Source organism: Furipterus horrens, unplaced genomic scaffold (assembly GCF_987537825.1).
Source record: "Furipterus horrens unplaced genomic scaffold, mFurHor1.1.pri manual_scaffold_9, whole genome shotgun sequence".
In the NCBI taxonomy this organism is placed as follows: domain Eukaryota; kingdom Metazoa; phylum Chordata; class Mammalia; order Chiroptera; family Furipteridae; genus Furipterus; species Furipterus horrens.
This window is the reverse complement of record NW_028327179.1, coordinates 9,666,228-9,689,828: the sequence shown is the minus strand read 5'-3', so window position 1 is coordinate 9,689,828 and position 23,601 is coordinate 9,666,228. Positions and strand designations below refer to the sequence as shown.

At 48.4% G+C, this 23,601-nt stretch overlaps 1 protein-coding gene across 3 annotated transcripts in view; it reads right to left on the bottom strand.

The window, feature by feature from the left end:
* Positions 1-17,911, bottom strand: part of NOD1 (nucleotide binding oligomerization domain containing 1) — a 37,120-nt gene extending 19,209 nt beyond the window's left edge. For all 3 annotated transcript variants that reach the window (XM_090287055.1, XM_090287056.1, XM_090287057.1), the window contains exons 1-3: positions 17,765-17,911; positions 3,419-3,728; positions 1,757-1,931 (exon numbers count right to left, since the gene is read on the bottom strand). In XM_090287055.1, the coding sequence (XP_090143181.1) occupies positions 1,757-1,931; positions 3,419-3,622 (379 nt within the window). In that variant the 5' untranslated portion in view covers positions 3,623-3,728; positions 17,765-17,911. The remainder of the gene's footprint in view (positions 1-1,756; positions 1,932-3,418; positions 3,729-17,764) is intronic.
* Positions 17,912-23,601: the final 5,690 nt, after the last annotated feature.

The window sequence follows — 23,601 nt, the reverse complement described above, 5'->3', positions numbered from 1 at the left end:
CCCTCCCCAGGGCCCTGCTCACCTGGCTAGAACCTGTCCCCATGGAGACTTGCTGAGGCTGAAACCGCCCTGACCTTTCTATAACTTATTACACTGCTCCGGACACAACTCATAGCCTCATAAAACTGAATGCCCACATTTTTGGTGATAAAATACAACACCAGATGTTAAGCTGGATTACAAAGGAGCCGGGTCTCATCTCAATCACCACAAGTGAGTAAACAGAGATGAAACCAGCCTCCTTAGACTACACAGGGCACCCCAGCCCTGTTCCCAAGCTGAGGCCGGGCATCACTGATGCTTAGCACGTGCCCCAGGGTGAGCCCCGTGCCTGCCGCAGAGGGGTGGACGCAGTGACGTGCCGCTGTGGGCCCCACTGTGCACTCTCGGCAAACCAGAGCTATGAAATGGGGCGGGCCTTCCCCAGACAAAAAGGTGTTTCATAATTTCCTTTAAAATGGTTTTGGGTTTTAATTCTATTCTAATTAACAAACAATAGACACACCTGCACATTTCCCGGTTTATCTATACCCCTGCCTATTTTTACTAAGACATAATTTACATACCATAAAATTCACCCATTTTACAGTAGGTATTGTGTCCTCGTCACTGATTTTTAGTCAATTTACAAAGTGACGCTAAGGTCACTACAATCCGGTTCTAGACTATCTCCTTCATAATCCCACTTGCAGCCACTGTCAGTCCCTGCCCCCCGTCCTAGGCAACTACCTGCCTGTCTGCTTCCTGCCTCCATCAATTCACCTCTTCTGGACATTTCATACCAATGGAATCATATTATATGTAGTCTTCCACATCTGGCTTCTTGCAAAGTGAATTATACTTTAAAAGCTATCAGAGCAGCTGGCTAACAGAACCAATGGAGAGACCTTTGAAAGAAAGAACTGTTCATCATGGGAATATTTTGCTTTTTACCTGGGGGAAGGAGGAGCAGTGAGGGTGAGAAGCTAGCAGTGGTGGGTGGGTAACTTCGCCCCAACACCCGCCAGTTGGCCTGGGTTCCCCTAAACACAAACCCTCTGGGCCATTGTCCTTTGGTTTTGTTTTCAAGGTCAAACTGGACTCTTTCAAAGCCAGAGCATAGGACTTTGGTGCTAGCAACTCTCTTAAAGTGTAGGATGTTGCCAGAAACTATCTCAACGTGGAGAGGGCTCAAGTATGGGAAGAAGACCCCCCGCCCCGGGCCCCTGACCAGGTGACACATTTGTGTGGTGATTTACTGTCACCTTTCTGAGGGCAGGAACCATATCTGGGTCTGCTCCCCATTGGAGCCTTGGCATCCAGCACAAGGCTTTGGCACATTAATACCTGTTGAACTCATCAGTGAACTAATGGGCTGCCATGGTGCTTTGGAAATAAGGACTGGCAGTCAGGGCTGACAGAAGAGTACTTTGCCTAGAATCAAATCTGGAAAGATTTTGAAAAGGGAGAACATTGCAACCTTGAATTTGCGCAACCATGAGAATGTCTACATATGTGAGAACAGGAAGTAGGTCGGAACAGAGGTCATTCCCACACTTCCACGGGCCCCTGCATAAAGCAGACCAGCCGCATGTGGTCACTTCAATGACAGTCCCCTTGGGCAACAGAAACCAGCTCTCCCTTTCTAAAAAGAGCCCAGCACCCAGACCCGTGGTGGACCAGCTTGCATGAGCTCTTGAGTCTCCTTGCTACAGCATTTCCACGCCCAGGGCCTTGTCGGCATGGTGTCTGCAGTTCCCCCGGGGTGGCCTCATACCTGGATCGGTGTTGACAATAGTTTTGCTCTGAATGAGTGTGGAAGGGGAGAAGCCGATCTCCGACAGCCAAGGCCTGAGGTCCACGTAAGCGTCGGTGAGCTGCTGGAGCACGTAGAGGAAGAACTGGGCCACCTCCTCGCCCTTGCTCTGCACCAGGTCCAGGATTTTGCGGACCTGGTCGCGGCAGAAGCGTGAGGGCATGAGCCTGGCGCATGGGGTGTCCCCCCGCCGGAAAGGCTGACACAGCAGGGCCCCGAGCTCTAACTACAGCCTAGATGGTCCCCCCAGCCAGAGTGAGGTGCTATGTGTCGAGGGCCTAGAACTTGTGGAATGGGCCACGTTAGCTAGAAATAAAACCACACAGTTCAAAGAAACCAGAAGACTTCCATGAGCCTACAAGTAAGATCAGACACACAACTAGGGCCATGCCCACCTCTGGAATTTTCTGTCTCCTTTTTCTCTCTGAAACTAACACTATAGCTCTCCAGGAATGAGTGCTAAAGGAAGAAAGTCACCCCTTAGGCATATGAGGTGAGCACTGGGCCACATAGACAGGGAATAACCCCCATGTGAGTTATACCTTTCTTAAAAATATATATTTATTGATTTTAGAGAGAGGAATGGAGAGAGAAACATTGATTTGTTGTTCCACTTATTGATGCATCATTGGTTGCTTCTTGCATGTGCCCTGACTGGGGATCCAACCCACCACCTTGGCATATTGGGATGATGCTCTAACCAACTGAGCTACCCGGCCAGGGCCAAGTATACCTTTAAAAAGGCTTTTGTATTATTTAAAATGCAGGGGGGAAAACGACCAGAGTGAGCTACCCTATTTTCCCCAGACACCCTTCTGGTCTCTTCTGAGCCCAGCAGGATCACATTACACGCAAGTCTGTCACTCCTCTGAACAGAAAGGAGTGTTGAGTCTTGCCAGTTTACTTTTCAGAAGATGACACAAAGTGAGAGGGAAACCAAGGGCTGCTGAGACTTCCCACAATGGAGGAGGGAGAATTCTTTACGGGGGGCTCGGCTCCGGGGGTTCCCGAGCCAGAGGGCCACGCCCAGCCTTAGCCTTAAAGGCCCCGGGTGAACATCACTGCTCACCTTTGATGCTTGTTTCCTTTTTCCCTCCTGCTAATTTAAAGTGAATTTTAAGCCCTGGCTGCTGTGGCTCAGTGGATTGAGCGTCGGCCTGCGAGCCAAGTGTCGCCGGTTCGATTCCCAGTCAGGGCACATGACTAGGTTGCACGTCAGGTCCCCAGTTGGGGGTGCAAGTGAGAGGCAACCACACAGTGATGTTTCTCTTCCTCTTTCTCCTTTCCCCTCTCTCTAAAAGTAAATAAACAAACAAATAAACAAATTATTTTTAAAAAAACATAAAAATAAAAAAATGAAGTGAATTTTAAAAATGGGTCATTGGGGAACCAATGAGCACAGCCAGGAGAGAGATACGAGTCTGCCCTTGACGTAGACACAGAAGTATGACCTGTCAGGGTGTGATAAGCTTATAATTCCAGCCTTTCTGTTCTAGCAATGGCCGCAAGGGGACATTCTGCCCAGTGCGCTGAACTCCCAGAGCTCTCCACTCGGGTCAACCGGGAGAAGCCCCCCTGGCTGCCAAGCCCTGCCTGCTGCCAGGCCAGTCCCCGCCACCGCACCTTGTCCGGCTGTGTGGGGCAGGCGCCCACGATCTCCACGTCTTCGGTCGAGAAGTAGTCATTGTTCAGCAAGTTGTCCAGCAGACACCGAGTGTTGCGGATGTGAGTGACCAGAAGCTCACGGTTGATTTTCAACAACTTAACGTGGGAGGGGAGAGACGCCGATGGCATTACTTCCATCTCACGATGGCCCTGCTTCTCCATGGTTCAAGTAGCAAGTGGCTACTGGTCCCCACATCATCTTTGGCTGCATGAGTCTTCCTGGCAGAGGATAATCAGGATCCGGGGCCCCCACCTCTCACTGTGGACCCTGTAAGAAAAGCAAAGGCCATAAGAAAGGAGTCATGCTTAAGACACTGATCTGAGATGTACTAAAGAAAATGCCTTCATACAATTGCTCCTGATCATGGGTTCCATTGCTAAGGTAGGTGACCAGAGGTAGACAAACTTTTGTTTATCTGTTTATTTGCTTAGCGAAACTTTCTTTAAATCCTGAGGGCATGCTTATTGATTTTAGAGAGAAAATGGGGGAGGGAGAGAGACAGAGAGAGAAACATCGATCAACTGCCTCTTGAACACACCCCAACTGGGGACTGAACCTGTAACCCAGGCATGTTCCCTGATCAGGAATCAAATCCACAACCTTTGGCTTTATGGGACGATGCTCCAATCAATGAAGCCACGCTGGCCAGGCTGTTTTTCAGCAAAAATTTAAAATAATAATTATTACTTAAAAATAATAATTATTATTTTAAAGTGTGCCTCAATCCTAGACTAGAACAAAGATGGCAAGGCATATTATTTTCTGTAAGACGGTTAACTGGGACTAGAGGTTTCCACACACACCCTAAGAGGAGAGAGGGCCCAGAACTGGGAGCAGAGGGACCGTGGGGGCTGGAGAGAGAGCGGGTCTAAACACAAACGGCCTGAGGAGGGAGAGACGGCAGGAAGTTGCTGTGGGAGCCAGAGCCCGGAGACCCAGCAGCAGTGGTGTCTCAGTCATCACTGCCCGTGCTGAGCTGTGCGCGGCCGTCCCCATGCCCCTGCTCAGCTATCCTGCACTTTCAGCCAAGCCTGCCGTACACAGGCACCCTGGAGAACGAAGGCAGAACACTGCCATGTGTGGAGTGACATGGAGCAGAGGGAGGGCAAGAGGGAGAGGTGGCGCAGACTTCCAAGCGGTGGGTGACCAGAGAGACCGTCTCCCCGGGAATCCCGGGAAACCTCGTGCATGTGCTGAACTTCCCGTACGGTTAGGAACAGGGGCCCAAGCTACTCCGGTATGAAACAACAACAGGGCTCCATCTAAGATACCCCTAAATGGCACTGATTGCTTTCTCCTAACGTAAGGTCCTTCAGCCCCTTCTGCAGTCATCCTGCGAATATAAACATGGACCATCATCTTGGAAGCAGCAAAGCCTTGAACTGGCCTCTCAGTCCGTCATCTCGATAGGAAAACCCGTGCGTTCCAGAGAGAGAGTTTTTAATTCTTCTGTTGTTGAGCTCAAAAACTAAACTCAAAGATTTCTGAACACTGTCAGGGTCATTAATGTTACGTTTCAAAAGCCACGCCTGTCCCATTCAAGTCCGGCGGTTCTCCATCTGTTTCCGTCCAGGCACACGCGAGTGTCCTGGCTTTTGACACGCTGCAAGCCTGACAGAGATTCTCAGCGGGACCCCCACATGGTCACTTTCCTTTCAAAACCCAAGTGACTGAGCGAGAGAGAGCACAGTTTGACATTGTGAGCAACAGAAGGAAGGGCAAGAGAGCCTTACCAAAAAGATTCCGAAGGGAGGAGCGGGGTGCTGAGTTACTAGTCCACTAAGAACAATGCTTATCTCTTATATACTAACAGCCTTTTCTATTGTTATGACCTGCTTTAGGGTCCACAGCTTTAGGAAACTGGTTTCTATCAGGAATACCAGCTGAGGATGTGAAATTTAAATTAGGGGCTAACAATACTTGCGTCAGTTTCTGGCATCCTGCTTTGAAATAAGTCGGAATATTTTAAAACAACCTCCTCTCCTTCAATCTTCGATTTCCAATGTCTTTCTGGCACCTGCCGAATCAAAGGCAAGACGGTAAGGAATGGTGAACGAGGCCGTGAAACTGGCGTCAGGAGAGGCTGGAGGGGTGGTAGGGCGGGAGGGGCAGAAAGCTGCCCCCGCGCGGAGAGAGCCGCTCCACGGCAGCCTGGTGCCCGCCGGTCAGCGAGGCCACTCAGCCACCTGAGGGCGAGCACCGTGACGGTATTGGCCTCCAGCAAAGAAGAAGACTTCCGTTTGACAGCCATGGTTCCTTCCCACTCATCACCCACGTGTGGACCTTACAGGTCATACCGTGAATAAAGCCAGCCGTGCCCCTGCCCTCTGGGGGCTTACAGACAAGACAGACAGTGTGACCGACAGAACCCTGCCCGACCACCAAAGGCAAAGAAAACAAAGAGACAGAAGGCAATGATAATGGAGGAAAGAAAGCAAAGGCTTCTGAATGAGGAGGACTTGGACCCCAGAACGGCGGGAGGCCATGGTCCCCCGAAAGCCTGAAAAAGGCAGGCGAGGACCAGGGCTGAGAGCGGCATGGTGGCTGACCTGTTGTCATAGTGCATGCCGCGAGGTCACTGGGACACCTGGGAGAAAGGATTCCCTTCTAAAGGAGTCCCACCTCAGGAGAGCAACCGGGACTCACAGAGAACACACACACGCGCGCACACACACACGCACACACTCAGCTCCATTGTCTAGAGAGGGATTTACCCCAGGTCTGCTTCTTTCTTCCCCTCCCACTAACCCAGCAGGCCCCGGGAGGAAACATGCATTCTTTGTAACTGAGATGCTAAGATAAAAAAATAAATAAAACATTTAGAAAGACGTTCCTCATCCGCACAGACATCCCTTTCTGTGCTTTAAGAACTGCCCAAGTGTCAAAGCAATACTTGCTCACTGTGGAAAATTTGGAAGATAAAAAAAAAAAAGAGTTTTGAGAAAAAAAAGTCACCTCTCACCCACTATTCACATTTTGGAGTTTTCCCTTTCTGCTTTCCTCTATGGGCAGTGGTGCCTACGCTGATTTTTCACATGTTCGGTTTCACGCTACAGTTGACCCTTGAGCAACTCAAGGAGTTAGGGGAACCAACCCCCCCATGCAGTCAACTGTTGGCTCCCCTGGAATTTAACTACTAATAGCCTACTGTTGGATGGAAGCCTTTCCAATTACATAGTTGATGGACACATATTTTGTATGTTATATACATACTGTACTCTTACAAAGTAAATTAGAAAAAAGAAAACATTATTAAGACGTTTCATGAGGCCCTCAGTGGGGCAGGGCAGTGGCTTGGACATCGTCCATAGACTGAAAGGTCGCTGGTTCGATTCCCAGTCAGGGCACATGACTTGAGTTGTGGGCCAGGTCCCCGGTTGGGGGCGTGCGAGAGGCAACCGATCATTTCTCTTGCACATCGATGTTTCTCTCCTTTTTCTTTCTCCCTCCCTTCCCTTATCTCTAAAAATTAACAAATAAAATCTTCTTTTAAAAAAGAAAATCATAAGGAAGAGGAACTACATTTACAGTAGTTACTGAAAAAAACCTGCATGTAAGTGGACTGGCACAGTGAAACCCATGTTGTTCAAGGGCACTGGTGCGTGTAATTTCTGTACCTTTGCCGTTATTTTGTGTTTCTTTGTAACCACCAAGACCCTCTTTTCAGTGCAGAGGTTGGTTTCTGAAAGATGCTTTGCTTACCTGGTTTTTATTTTGTAAAGAACAGTAAGTCCCACCCACCACTCTTCGCTCTGTTAAAGCCCCATATCTGAGAAATTCCATGTGCCAAACAGAGGAACAAAGGTGGTGCTGAATGGTAGCACGCCCCCCCTTGTCCAGGCCCTGGCCTGGGGTGCTGGAAAGACTCCAGGATGCCGCGGCCTCATACATCCTTGCCCTGTGATCCAGTATCAAGCCCTGTGTCCCCTGGGCATCCCAGCAGGGCACAGAATGATCAGAGCTAACACTGAGTAAGCACTTTCTTAGGGCCCAGCTGGGCCGCATGCTGTCCCCTCGCTGTGAGAGGCCGGATAGCTCAGGGTTAGACGTGGTCTCTGGGGCCAGCTGGGTCATTAGCCAGTTATCCATTCTCGGTGCCTCAGTTTCCTCCACATGAGAGCCCCTGCCTCCAAGGGCTACTGTAAGGACCAAGTTACTATTCACCAAATGCCTAGACCAGGGCTGGCACACAGGAAATGCTGGTAATTATCACCTCAGTTAACCTCAATCATTGAATCCTTAGGACTGAATGGTAGGTGGCAGAGGTCACTGGTACTGTCAATTTATAAACCAGGAAACTGAGGCACATAGAGATTCAGTCTCTCCCTGCCCTCAAAGGGTTTATGATCAGGCGGGGCAGACAGTGTGGTGGGCGCGGGGCAGAGAAATGAACAGAGAGGGCCGGGGCTGTCCACACTCTCCTGAAGGCTTCCTTGGGCCCCCCTGGAGCCCACGGTAGTGGGAGGGAGAAGTGGTGAGAGCTCCTGTCTCTTAGGGACTTTGAATTTGAGGCATCCAGAGTCCCCACAACCCATAACACAAGAGTGGTGTGTCAAGGCTGCCCACTGCTGAGGAACACAGTCTCCACGGTCACCCAGGCGTGCCAACCCTTATCCTATGTGTCCTTAAAATAACCCCTGGGAACAGAGACACTGCAGTGTGCCCCTGTTCCCTGAAGGACACTAGCAAACACATCCATTCAGCAGTAGCTCCATTCTGTGCCAAATTGTCCAGCGGAGCCCGAACACAGAGGTCACCCTGCCAACAGTGTGACTGTCTACTCCCAGGAGGGGCAGGTGGAATGTGGCCTCCACCCCAACTGTTCAGGGTGAGGGGGCTAGAAACCTCAAGAAAATCATTTCCCATCATCTATACTGGCCTCGCGATGTCACTCTTTTCCATAATGCCCAATTGTTGGGAATCATCATTCACTCTTTTATTATCTATATTATATATATATATGTGTGTGTGTTTCAAAAGAAACGACACAGCTTTCTGCAAGCTCGTGTTGCAATCCCAACAGATAAGATTCTTAACAGATGAGTCCTATTCCTTACAACATTCTTTAACAATGCAGTAGATGCTGTCTTAGAGTCACAACCCAGAGTTTATTTTTATTTTTTTTATTTTTTTAAAGATTTTATTTATTTACTTTTAGAGAGAGGGGAAGGAGGGTGAAAAGAGGGAGAGAAATAGCAATGTGTGAGAGATACATTGATCAGTTGTCTCTCGCACGCCCCCAACTGGGGACCTGGCCTGCAAACCAGGCATGTGCCCCAACTGGGAATCCAACCAATAACCTCTCTGTTCACAGGCTGGTGCTCAATCCACTGAGCCACACCAGCCAGGGCAAGTTTTTAAAACTGTGGGCTCTCTATAGTCTGGCCATTCTACAAGTATTTCTGCTGCTGACCCTTTCTGCATATCAGGTGGAAACAGAAACCTAAGCAAAGCCAAGGCCAGCTCTGCTGCAGCCCCACCCTGGTGCTGAGGAATCTGGCCCAGGTCTAAAAGCCCTGACCCCACCCTCCCCAGGTTCTGTTCATTTCTCAAACCATGATTTCCCCTCCATGCTGCTGCTCTCTGGAACCTCGGAGGCCACAGGAAAAGGCCAGTGATTTCATACATACAGAAAGAATGAGTCTATGGCATGTAACATCATTGACCATAGGACAGTTTTCATGGACTTTCCTACCCCTTCCTTGAAAAACATCCCAGTGGTGGGATTTTCCCACCAGATTTGATCACATTTCTCTTCCCCCTTGAAGTTACTTGCTTTGACTCATGAAATGTGAGCAGAAGGGGAAGGAGTGACCCTGGGCAGGAAGCTTTCAGCATCAGTGCAGAATTTACCAGCATGCATCTCGCTCGAGGTGGTGGCTACTCCACCTGCCAGGGCCCACCAGTAATGCCAATGAAGACACTCTCCTGCTAACTCGTGACACTCAGAGAGTGGGCGAGGAACATATATTTTGCTCTTGGAGCTACTGAGGTTTTGGAATGGTCTGCTCCTGTAGCCCAACCTAGCCCATAATTTTGCACAAGAGCATTGAACACATTAGGGAACAAAGGCCCAGTGTCCAGTGAGTGGTCAAAGGCCAGACAGCCGGTTGGAGACATAACTATTAAGAGTATGGCCCAAGGTACTTGCCACAGCCCTTCCCTCTCCTCAGGCAGTTTCTATGGGACAGAACCCACAACACTAAAGAACCACTCGTGGTAAAGAAAGCCCCTACAATTCTTTTTCAGATACCATAAAACTGACTTAACTTATAGAATTAAAAGTTAACATACAGCATCATTCCCTGCCTACCTCAAACTTAGAAGTTATCTACATAAGAAAATCTATGTAAGAAGTAATCTACATTAAAAAGGCTGAAATATTAAGCCACACACACACACTCTTGATTTGTACTGAGGTGGTCATATGTGCTTGTTGTGGTCTCAGATGCTATAACCCAGCTGGCAAAAGGTCAAGCAGAGAAGACTCTGTCGAGCCAATCGTAAAGCCCAGCATACAGTGAACACACGTCCACACATGTCAAGGGTCTTATCCGACTCTCCTCCAGGACACTACTTCTGTCATGAATAAGACTGGTTTTGGTGGATAAGATCCACAGCCTCCTCAGACCATTTCCCACGAAGAAGATAGTTAGACCATGTTTGTTGACATGAACCACTTGGAAATTCAAGGACAAAGTGATCTGAACAGCATGCCTTCACTCCTCTCCAGTTGCCCAGTAACAGGGTGGGTGAACTGATACATCCCGACGACAATGGATGAGCAAGCTGACATCAAGCACATTCTTACACAGGACGGACGGAGCTGCACAGAGAACACACACAGGGGGCCAGCTCAGAGGGGTCCTCCCTTCCCGGCCACACAATCCAACACAACATTAGCTCAATTACACCTCCAGGCTTCAGGGACTGACTGAACTTGGGCCTCTGCGTTCTTCCTCGGGTCTGCTTAGAACCCTTTCTCTCTCTTATGGTTGCTTTGGTCTTTTGTGGGTTTTGTTTTTGTTTTTGTCTATTCATTTTTCTTGTTTTGTTTTCCTGGAAAACAAGTCCCATCCTGGCTGCCTTTGCCACACCAGAAAACTAATTGCCTCCTCTGGAGAAAATTTAGCAGATGGATGAGGCTACAATTATTATTTGAAGGTTTCAAGCTCCATTAACACTCATTTAGTTTAAGTGTCTGACAGCACTTAATTCCTCAGAATTACAAAACAGATACAAAAACCAGGCAGTCTCTCTCAATATCGCCCCCCTTTTTTGCTCTCTCCCTCCATCTCTCTATCTCCTTTTCTCTTTTTCTCTCTGGTGAAAGTAGCATATAGTCCGAATTCCACATGCAGGCAGGGCCACCCTGACCGCAGAGAAAGCAACGCAGAGAGGGGCGATGGGAGCACTGGGGAAGGCCGGTGATGGAGTGCAGACAGCCTTTGGCAGCGGCCTGCGCCTTCTGGGAAGTCACGGGTCTGCCTCCTCCTCTCACAGAGCCAAGCACCTCTTCCTCCTGGCCCAGAAACCCTGTGGAGTGCATGCAGAGCCGGCCCTCCCTCATCCGGACTTCTGGAATAGGACAGAAGGTTGTCCAACACCGGCGTTGCAGAAACAGTGAAACTGAGGCCCTGGGAAGGGCAGAGACTAGTCGGGATCGACTAGAACTAAAGCCTGGGTCGGGTGGCACTGAGGCAAGTGCTTCTTCTGCTTACTTCTGGTTAGAGCAGCTCCCTCACGCAGCCAAGAATGTCACTGCCCCCCCCCCCCCGCCACCAGCAGGGGCTGTCACCTGTCAGCATGGGGAAAGGGCAGGGACTCCCCCTCACCCCGTTCCTCCCCGCAGCCTCTCTCTCTCCCACTTAACACTCCCACGGTGCTTGCTTTATCCCCACCCTTCTCAGAGGATGTGGTACTTTCTTCCCTAAATTCTCCTTTCACGTGGGTGGGTGGTGGCAGTGAAGGACAAAGACTCTAGAGCAGTGGTTCTCAGCCTTCCTAATGCCGCGACCCTTTCATACGGTTCTGCATGTTGTGGTGACCCCCAACTGTAAAATTATTTTCATTGCTACTTCATAACTGTAATTTTGCTACTGTTATGAATCGTAATATAAATATCTGATATGCAGGATGTATTTTCATTGTTACAAACTGAACATAATTAAAGCATAGTGATTAATCACAAAAACAATAGGTAATTATATATAAGTTTTCCGATGGTCTTAGGCGACCCCTGTGAAAGGGTCATTTGACCCCCAAAGGGGTCGTGACCCACAGGTTGAGAACCGCTGCTCTAGAACCAGGTGACCTGGTTCCAATCACTTGCTGTGTGATTTGGACAAGTAACGCCCCCTCTCTGTGCTTCAGTGTTTTTACCTGTAAATGGCAGATAATAATAGCACCCACCTCATGGAATCACTGTGAGGATTCATGAGTTAGGACACACGTGGCACTTAGAACAGCATGGGTCACACTGTAAGTGTTTATCATGATCAAGAAGGTGGTCTAGACCAGGACATCTGTCTGGCTCACCTTTGAGGCCCAGCATTTGACCATGAGGGATGGTGTCCATCTGGTTAGTCACTGTCTCTCTTTCACAGAAGAGGATGCTAAATAAAAAAACAATCAACTGAGTGAGTCTGGCACAGGGCACAGCTCATAGCAGGTGCCTCACCAGTGCTCCTTGGACGAATAGGTGGATTTCCAGAGTTCACAGGCTCACCGAGGGAATGTCACTTGCTGAGTTTACGAGTGGATAAATCCCGCTCTGCAGGCCCCAGTATTTGTTACTGCTCTGAGGCATTTATTATATCAGCTCCTGCCTTAACGAGTTTACCAGAACCCAGCTCTCAATTTCGAGAGCATTTTCTTGGTACAGAATCACTTACTGCTTTGTGATCGTGTCCCGGCACAGGGGCTGAAATACACTTGTTGACAGTCATTTTCCTGGTGTGATCCAGGCTTTGCAAATCCAAGTTCCGAAAACACCGTGCTTAGCATTCTTCTCTGAGGGGCCAGTGAATACGAATTTCTTCGTAAAGGAAGACAACAGAGCCTTGAATCAGAAACCCAGGTCTGGAAGTCTGGAAGCGGGTTTAAGTGCTCGTGCGGAAGCAAGTGCTTCATGGCGACAGGTCCGGAAGTCAGGGGCATCTGGAAGTGGCATTCAGGGCCGACACAGAAAGTGTCTGGGGTTTCTCAAATGAAAGGCACTCCACAAGAACAAAATACGTTAGTTGCCTTGGAGGCTCGCGTTGAACTTGGCCTGGAGTAAAGAAACACTCGCTGATTGATGGCCAGAACACTTAGCCTGAGACTTTTATTCACCCCACAGAAGGCGTAGCCACAGTCGGGAACTGTCTGGGATGCAGATCACCCCTTGAGCTTGGCCGGAGGATACCTGGGATGTGTCGAGGTGACTCCAAGGGGGAACTGAGAGATTAAGAAGATGCAAGTTCTCCTGAGGTAGCAAACCCTGGGCCTACACCACCTGTGGGGTGCTGTCTTAGGAGCAGGCCCGCTCAGCGAACCAAGATGCACCCCAAGGCCAGCAAGTATGCACGGTGCATTCTCAGGTGCATTCTCAGCCCCCGGGCTGCTTGGAGGCTTTTCCTGTGACCTGAAAGCTGCAAATGAGAATTTTTTTCTAACTGTGCCTTTTAACAGTATTCAAACTCCCCAGGAAATGAACAGGAAATCAGCTCTCTCATGGCTCTTGAGATAAAGCCAGAGGGGAACAGATGAACCTGAAAAACTACCTGATGTCCCTTCCCTTGGCCAGGGGGGTCCGCAGCCTTTCGTACCTGCAGATGCTGACAGTCTACGCTCTGTGGGGCCTTTTCTTCCTGTTTCCAAGGAGCCAGGAGGACAGGGATCCACCCGCACCCACCCATCCATCCAGGCCCCTGTTGAAGGACGCTGGCACCCAGGAGACCGGCACTCAGTGACACATGCGTGCCCCAGAAAACCACACGGCGGGTCCTTGCCCAGGGAGACCGCCTCCCCACGCTGGTCCCGCTGTCCCCTTGTGCTCTGTTCTGTGCTTCAGCTCCTTCGTGTGAAAACTGAAAACCATAATTTCTGTCTCTAGGATTGTTTTACACATTAAGGATAAGGGTCGTTATCTTTTTCTTGTAGGTTGCTGACACAGAGAACACTTGGGGGGGGGGTGCTTCTCAAGACCTCCCACTCCCCTTACAGTAAAATTCCAAGTCCTCCCCAGCCCAGGAGGCTCTGCACGGCCAACGCTGGGTTCATTCTCCAGCTGTCTCCGCATCCTACTCGGCGCACCCACCCCTGCCCCACCGCTGAGCCTTCAGACAGGCTGTTCCCAGGGCCTGGCATGTTCTCACTCCTCTTCAGCCCCAAGAATTAATTGCAAAGGCTCATTCGCAGAGAGGCACGTCCCAGACTTCCCTGTCCCAGACTTCCCTGACCTTAGGATAGCTCTGCTAACCTGTCTCCCCCGTGGCATTGTTTCTGCTGATGGAACCTGCCCACTTAGCCAATTCATTCATGTGCTTCCTGCCCCTCCCTCCTCCAAGGGCCTGCAAACTGCATCTTGCCAGGGCCAGGTCTGTTTCATTCTTTGCGCTCTCCCACCACTTAGTAGACTCCTGGCACCAGCACCGTCTTCTGATGATATCTGTTGAATCCGTGTGTTGAAGAATTGAAGCCCCAGTGAGCCAAGAGGAACCAGGAGCTACAAAAAACTTTCTAACAGCCTTCATTCTACACCAGGCTGGGGCGGGGACGGGGTGCAGCAGAGCCCTTCACACCCATGGGAAAGCTGGAAAGCTGGAAAGCAACCGCCACGTGCCATGGTCAGAAATGCGAAAGCACCCACAACTCAATCACTGGAGGGTGTGCTTTCCTGGGCCCCGAGTTCCCACTGGCTCAGCCCTCTTAGACAATTGCCAAAGCTCCACAAGAGGCCAGCGCTACTGGGGTGTCATGAAGAGGGGTGATGAGTAAGGAATTTTTTACAAGGCAATGAGTGTATGTGGAATTGGCCACTGCGCATTTGGCGGAATGTCCCCAAGTACTGCCATGCCCGCCTGAGCCCCATCCCGGGGACTGCCACGCCCGGGTTCTGTCCTCCCAAATACCCCACACACCTGTCTGGGTGAAGGTGTGTTTGATTACACCGGGCTAACAGTCTCAGTGCACTCAGATGACATTTACCTCAAAATAAACACCATAATCCACTTTAATAATGTTAGTCAATACCAGTATCAGGGTTCCCCCACCCAGTGGATAGTAGATTATTCAGTGGCAGCAATGGTTGAGGATAAAGTTGCCAATCTGGGGTGGATTCATAAGCAGGAAGTGCTTTGGAAGCTGAGGCCCCGGGTCCAGAAATACATCTCTACAGAGAGCACAAATAAGCACATCTGCCTGTCAATGACAGGAAGCAAGCATGATAAGGTGAGGGAGGTGAGCAGAGGGTGGGCGCTCACTAAGCGTGAGTTCAGTGGATCGCAACGGGGACCCTACATCCAGTGCTGGGTGCAACACCTACTGCTGTTGACTGTGAAGTTAACCTCACCGAGCCGCAGCTGACTCATCCATAAAAGGGGGGAAATAACTACTGCACAGGATTGGGAAGATTAAATGAGCTGAAAAACTTTTCAAAAGAAAGAAAGAAGAGCCCAACACTTAGAGCCTTTGGAGCAGCACTGCATGCAGTAAGTCATGTAAGTGTTTCCTGGTATTATTTAGGGTCTCCCGGCTCCGACGCCTCGTCGTTTACTTTCATTGAAAGCCTCATACCCATCCTTCCCGATAGGTGGAATTATCCCCATTTATTCAAAGCCACACAACCAGGAGGTGACAGGACCAGCACTTGAACCCCAGTCATCAGTGATAATAATGATGGCAATAATAATTGGTAATAACCATTATTACCTCAATAATTACCACTTACTGAAAGTCAGGGGGTGTGCTAAGAACTTTACATCAATTATTTCATCAAATACTCAAAACCGCTCTAAGGAAAGAATTATTATAACTATTTTATAAAGGACACAGGGTTGGAATGGTTAAATATGTTGGCAGAGGTCAAACAGTAAATTAAGGAATAAAGCAGTTCTGACGTGGATCCCAGTTCCGACACCAAAACCCATGGTTCCTTCCATGAAAGGTCTGGCGATCTGGTATTTGTTATAGATCTTTTATCTCCACTGGAAATCATCAATGTGCATGAATTCATATTAAATGTAAAACAATGTCCTTGTTGAATGGAGTCCGGGAATGGCCCTCTCCATGAAGAGACCCATCTGTTGTCCTGAATTGTAAGCAGTTAGGAAATTCCCCAATAAAAGCCTAGTTTTCCATCCACTTCCTTCTTGTAGATTTGGTTTGAGGGTCAGAGACAATAGTTGGGAAGTAGGTTAAAACAAATCACAGGAAATTCTTAAGTCATTAGGCTTTTCTTTTGGGGGAATTAGAACAACACAAATATTCTCTCAGGTAAATCAGCATCTGCTCACAGATCTTCTACCATGGAAGGATTTTCCTTAGCAATGCGGGCCTGTCCTACCCAGTTACACGTGGCTCTGAAAATACCTACCAGTCACCACACCTTTTCTGCCCTTGTCCTATGAGATGTGATCAGACACAGAAGGGCAAGGGATAACAACATCCTGAAACACAGACATGACAGTGGCGACTTCATGTTTTATTAAAAACCTGGTGCTAATCTGGTGCTCACTTTGCAGTTCCCTGGGGCCTTCACGTTGACCGACCAATAACCATTTAAACTATAGTTTTCTATAATTTACAGGAACGTGACTATTCAGGAAAAGAAGTTCGAAAGTGTCATTTTACCAGAGGTACCCTATTGATTTTAATGAAGTGTGACACAAAATCGCCTTGCTGACTCTAAGGAAGCACGTCAGGAAATGCATTCCTATCACATGGAGAAAAAGTATACTACAGAGCCATTAATAAGTCCTCTTGGTGGGGAGCAGCCTGAGAGTCCAGGCCTCAAAGCACCCAGAGCCTGGAGCCACACAGCCCTCCCCCAGCAGGGCAGGAGGAGAGCAGGGGAAGAGTGTTTTGAGGGGGACAATTTTTGAACAAAAACTTTCCCACATCGTGGCTGCACTAAATAAACAATTGCCAAACACAAATCACCACTACTGTGCCTCATAAGCTTCTGTGACAGCACCTGCCATGTGCCTCCAGACCAGGCGTTTGATACACAGTGTCTCATTCAACCCTCTAAGCCCCAGGACGCTTACAGTTTCAACCCCCATTGCACAGGTAAGAAAACCGGGGCTCAGAGAGGTTACATAACTTGCCCATGGTCACACCCGTGACAGAATCCAAATTTGGGCCCTAGTTGGATGAGCTCTGAAGCTTGCACCTATTTCTCCGTTCCACACAAATAAAACCTACTTCTCAGACCCTTTGCAAGTCCAGGTTTGTCCTGTCTCTCAGATGTTGCTTGTTTTAAATCCACCTTTTTTACCTGCCCTGCATATTCGGTAGAAGTCTGTCTCTTGTCCAGAGGCACTGCCTGGTGGGATCACAGCTATCTGCCCCCAGAACCTACCCCAGGTGGAGGCAGGTCCATCCTGTGCCCTCCTAAAATCCACGGTAGAGGTTATGGTTCTCTGCACATAGCAAACCTTGGATTTACTTTTAGAAGGAGGGACGAGCTGGACGAAACCTGTGGCAAGCACACCTGGTTTCATCCTTAAAGCAGAAAACCCAGAAGTTGTCAAGGCCACGTGTTCACCGGTTTCCCCCCAGCTTAACGTGAAATGCCAGCAACGGAGGCATTTCCCAGAACTCCGGCCAAGAGGACAGGCATTCCTCTGTTTGTCACAACGTGCCCGCCGAGGGACTGAATAGATGAGGTTCGCTCGAACACTCCGTTCGGGCGACTCTGCCAGGCAGTCCCACTCGGCTTCTTTTCTGTTTAGGAAGCCGGAGCGAAGTCTGCTGCCAGGGCTGCACACGGGCATCACCTGGTAAGTTTCAACGGTACCCAGGCTGGGTCCCACCCCCAGGGGCTCTGAAGTATTGATCTGGATTTTAAAAGCGCCCAAGGTGATTTTAAGGTGCAGGCAGCATTGAGAAGCGCTGGCCAGACCCCCGCTGAAGTTCCTGCCTCTGAACTTTGGCCACATTCCTCAGAGCCCCGGGTTTCTGGCCCCTGGCCCCGCGAGCTCTGGCAGAGCCGCTCCGCGCAGCCCGCACGCCCGCGGGATCCCGTCCCCCCCCCCCCCCCCACGCCCAGGAGCCCGGAACGCGTCTGCCCCGCGCGAACACCCGCCGCTGGGACTTACTTGGCCGCCAGGTTTGCGGAGCGGGGAGCGCGCGAGCGGGGGCACCGGGCGCCGGGGCCGAGTCCCGAGTCCGCGGCGCCCACAGCGGATCGGGGAGCAGGGCGGGAGCCGCCGCCTGGCCTGCCCAGCAAAGGAAGTGGCCGGATGGCAGTGGCGACCGCGCCCCTCTCTCTGGTTGCGCGGGGGAGGCGGGGGCGGGGGGTGCGGGGGGCGGCCGGGCGGGAGAAAGCCGGACGCGCAGAGCGCAGGAGGTGGCCTCGGTGGCCTGGGGCGGTCCCTGCCGAGCGCTGGCGGCCAAGCCACCGCGCAGGGGCAAGTGGGCAGGCCTGAGAGTTCGCCCAGGGGTGACACTTGGGAACTCGTCGCGCCAGCTGGGCCACGGCCGCCTCGAGCCCAGGCCCTTCCCCATAAAAGTGCCAACCCAGCAGCTCAAACCAGAGGCAACGCCTGGGCATGGCAGTGAAACTTTTATTATTAATTGAATTTATTGGGGTGAGGTTGGTTAATAAAACCGTACAGGTTTCAAGTGTACACAGCATCTGCTTACTGACTGCATCGTTTGCTCAGTACCCAAAGGCAAGTCTCTTTCGGCCACAATTTATTCCTTTACCCTCTGCCTCCTCCCTCCTCCCCCCTCCCCCGGGCAGTGAAACTCCGGTTCAGATGTGACACGGCTGTCCCATGAATACTAGCTCAAAGTAATCAAACTCTTTACAACAGAGCATACACTTCGAGTCATACTTCTTAAAATCTAAGTTTTTCTTCCTGGCCTTAAATCTCTTCTTGGCGGTGTACATTTTATATTCTCTGCATTATGTTGTGATGACTTGTAAAGGAATTTTTAACATTAATACATTTCCCCAATATGTTTTAAACATTTGAAAAGGGGAAGGTCTACACAAGGCATAGAGATGCTGTAAAAAATTGTCCCTTAGTCACACTAAAATACCTTCAATCATATGACCACATGTGCTCATGAACAGTGAAATTTCCATCAAAGGCTGCCTTCTGAGAAAAGTATGTTCATAACTCGAAAGTGAAACTTTGCAAACGTAGCGTTGGGCAACTTCTAGGCCCCCAAATGAAGATGCTGAAGGTACTACTTCCTCAAGTTTACCCTTATATGAACTTCTAGGATTCTGAATTTTATTTTCCATGTCTTCTTAACTCTTTCTTTTTTTTTTCCATATCCTGCTTGTCTGGATGCATTCTGAGTAACTTCTTCAGTTTTCTCTTTCCATTCATGAATTCTTCTGTAGATATATGAATCTACTGGGCTAGGCCCTCCTCCATGAGGTCCACCTCCTATAGCTGGAACCTGTGAATATGGCAAAGGAGAATTCAGGCAGCAGATGGGATGAAGGGTGCTAATCAGCTGACTTTGAGATAGGAAGATCATCATGGATTATTTGTATTTGGGCCCAATGTAATTTCAAGGGTCCTTATAAGAGGAAGAGGGAGACAGAAGAACCAGAGAGGGCAACCTGAGAAGGATATGACCTGATGTTGCTGGCTTTGATGTTGGAGGGTGGGGCTACGAGCCAAGGAATATATGTGGCTTCTAGAAGCTGGGCAAGTAGATGAAACAGATGCTCCCATGGAGCCTCCAGAAGGAGTACTGGCCTGCTGACACTTTGATTTTAGCCCCGGTGAGACCCATTCAGACTTCTGACCTCCAGAACTGTAAGATAATAAATTTGTCTCGTCTTAAGTCACTAAATTTGTGGTAACTTGCTACAACAGCAATAGGAAACCAATACACCATCCATTTAAGTTCTTAATTTCAACAATAATATATTTGCTTTCTAAGAGTCTTTTAGTTCTATTTCTAGTTTCCTTGGTCATTGTTAAGTCTCTTATTCTTTGCTGATTCCATCATTTAAAAAAATGCATACTTAATTTTTGTTTAATTGAACTTTTTGAGATAATTATAAATTCACATGCCACTTTATGAAATAATGCAGACATAGTCCCGTACCCTTAACCCAATTTTTCCCAGTGGCGACAGCTTGCAGTATCACATCCAGGATGTTTGTGTCGATCCAGTCAGGATACAGAGCATTTCCATCATTACAAAAATCCCTCATGCTGCCCTTTTATACCACACCACCCACTCTTTAACCACGAGCAACCACTAATCTGTTCTCCATTTCTATAACTTGTCATTTCAAGAATGTTATGTTAATGGAAGTATACAGTATGTGACAGTTAGGCATTGTTTTCTATTCACTCAGCATAACTCTCTAGGGATTCATCCAGATCATTCCATGTATCAATAGTTCTTTCCTTTTTATTGATGAGTAAGTTGTGTATTATAGTATTACCACACAGACTGCTGAACCACTCCCAAGTTGAAGGACATCTGGGTTATTTCCAGTTTTTAGCCATTATGAATAAAGATGCTGTAGACATTCCTGTAAAGAGTTATATGTGAACATAAGTTTTCATTTCTCTAGGATAAGTGCCCAGGAGTGCAACTGCTGGGTACTAAGGTACTTGCGTGTGTAGTTCTTTAAACTGTCCAACTGTTTTCCAGAATAGCTGTGCCATTTTACATTCCCACCAGCAAATGTATGCATGATCAATGGGTGGATGGATGAACACATTGTGTAGACTCATATAATAGAATACGATACAGCCATAAAAAAGAAGGAAATGCTGCTGTGTGCTAAATGTTGGTGAACCTCAGGACATTGTGGTAAGTGAAAGAAGCCAGACACCAAAGGTCACATAGTGTATGATTCCTTTCATATGAAATATCCAGAATAGGAGACAGAAAGTGTATTGGTTGTTGCCAGAGATTTGGGGGCGGGGGGGAGTAACTGCTTAACAGGTCTGGGCTTTTCTTGGGGATAATAGAAGTTTTTGGAAGTAGACAGAGCCGGTGCACAGCATTGTGAATGTATTAAGTGCCACCGAATTGTTCACTTTAAAATGGTTGATTTCATGTTATATGAATTTCATCTCAATAAAACAGTTCAAAAAGGCAATTGTAAATGCTATCATGCTTTTAATTTCAGCGCCTATGTGTTCTAGTGTATAGAACTACAGTTGATTTTTGTATGTTTCTCTTTATCCTATGATCTTGCTGAATTCACTTATTGGCTCTAAGGGACACTTTTGATAGATTCCTAGAGATTTTCTACATAGACAATCATGCTATCTATAAATAGGGAGTTTCATTTATTGCTTTCTAATCTGCATGGCTTTCATTTTCTTTTCTTGCCTTATTGCACTGGTTAGAACTTCTAGCACTGTGTCAAGAAGTCATGGGGAGGAAAGGACGGAGGAGAGACTTGTTAGTGCTGGTCGCTCCCTACTCTGCTTTTTCTGACACTATCCTGGTAGTGGTGGCAGGGGGCTGGGTTAGGCTACCTTGTTACAGTCTGGTGAGGGTAGAAGTCTAAATCCCCTCTCGACCTTTGCTAGCTAGAGGTGGGGACAGGGGGGTGGGGGGTGGGGTGGGTTCCACAGTTTTTCTCTGTGGTTTGGCTGGAGTAGAGCATTTATTCTCTAAAAGTTTTATTTTGCTAGATTGTCTGTTCCTACTCCTTCTGACAGAGCAGGTGTTATTTTTGTTGTTATTTTTGGTCCGTGCTCATTGGTGCTTTTGGATTGCCGGCTTCTTCAGGTCCAAGCTGGAGTGACATGTGTGAAGCAAAGAAAACCCAGGGAATTCAGTACCACGTCAGGCCTCAGGTACTGAGGTCCCTGGCTAGTCTGCCTTGTCTCCAGCTTTCAGTCTTGTTTGTTTTCTATAGAATGCTCAGGGGTTTTAGTTGCACTTAAGTAAAGGAATAGGGAAGAATATGTCCGCTCCATCTTCCCAGAAGTCAAGGTCACCATAGAGATATATTTTAAATTGCTTTTGATCATTTCAATGATCTCAAAACCTTGGGAATCTAACTTTTATTTTTTTCTGTCCCTACTCATGATGTTATCATGTTCCTCATCTTTTAAAGTAGAAATCCTAGAAGGGGGATAAGTAAGGGAAGGGTTTAGTCAAAGAACCCGTATAAATGACTCATGGACATGGACAACGGGGAGGGATATGATTGCGGGAGAGGGGGTGGGTTGGGTGGGGGAGAGAAATTGGGGGAAAAGGGGACAACTGTAATTGAGAAACCAAAAATAAAAAAATTTAAAAATTAAAAAAAGTAGAAATCCTGAAGACCTAAGTAAGTTAGGATTGCTTTCTTCAGAGGATTTGCATTTGCCTCTGTTTGGAGCCACAGGCTAACTGAAGGCAATTTTAATTCTTCTTCAGGAGTCCTAGTTTCATAGAGAATCCTCAGGTTCAGTTTTCCTGTCCTGCAGCGGGGGTATTAGTCTCATTCCAGGGCTGTGATTGGCACTTGCACCAAGGACATCAGGGCCACTGGTTTGCCAATCGTCGTCGGCAGCCGTCCGTCTCGAGAGACGATGGTGTAGCTTCTTAAGAGTCTATCTGCACCGCCGAGAATGGCTGTGCAGTCCGACTCGGGAGTGACACGGTATCTGTCTCCTCCCGTGTTGAATCGACATCTTGCGATGACGCTGGAGTGTCCTCTCCAGTGAAGCTGAAGCTACAGAGCCTGGGCAGGGTGATATGGAGGGTCTGCTGTTGCCCATGCAGCAGACCCCCCCCTCTCTTCGCAGCTGAAGGGTCCAAGGGAAAGACGGAGTCAATACAGCTTGGCTTCAGGTGCGCCGCAGGAGTTGCCGGTGTTGACTACAACGTCAAACCGCCTTAGGGACTCCGGCTCCGGATTTTCTGTCGGGGTTTACTCCCTTAGCCTTTCCCCTGAAGAGGTATGCCGCAAGGCAGCGGAGGTTTTTTGGAGTCAGAGTTTTCCTTCTCTGACATTTGGTAGTATCACCTTGAAAATGAGTGGAAAACTATGTCTTGTGATAATAAGATTTTTGTATAAAGGCCAGACATGAAGGTATTATTGCTAGTGTTTTAAATTCTTTAATGAAAGTTGTCATTTCAGGTGAGACCATTAAAATAAGTCAATTTTTAGCATCACCAGCCAAACTGCGCCTCGTTCAGTTACCATGACTGGGTTCCAGGTCACGGACAAACTTGGTCTTTAGAGGAGTTAAAACCTGGAGGAAACTAAAACATCGGAGGATATCCTTGAGAACTGTGGGGCATAACAGCTATAAAACAGGACTAACCTGGAGTGCGTGGCTCAGCGTCACTACAGAACTGCAGCTGTAGCTGAAAAGTCCTTTGGTCATTTTCCCCAACAGAACCAACCAAGTCTTTATTTTATGCTCCTGCAGCTAGTTCTCTCTCATTCCAGTGACCTATTTTGGAGGTCCAGCTTATTGCATTTCACAGAGACAGAAGAGAGTTTTGATAAATATTGTTTTATTCATGTCTCTCCTTTCCTCCAGAAAACATTTTTCACTAATAATCTTGACTCTTACACTTTAAAATCCCATTCCAAGGGTGGCCCTGTACAAACGTGATTCAAAAAAGAACAATAATGATCGCTAATACTTACTACATACCAGATTCTATTCTAAAGTCATTACCTACACTTACTCCTTTAAACAACCCTAAGACATAGGTGTTTTGGCTATCCTCATTCTACGGGTGAGGAAACCGAGGTGCAGACTCAACCCAAAGTCTCCCAGCTTTGGGAAACAGGTAGAACTGACGACTGGTCCCAGGCTGTTCCGGCCCAGGGTCTGTGCACTCACCCTCTGAGAGCATAGACTACACAGGGCCAAGAGCAGACCCCACTCTCTGTGATGATTTCAATCTAATAAAATGAAATGTAGTACATTAGTAGGGAACACAGGTTAAACCGCTAAAACATGTATTCCTCAAAGAAGAATATACCAGC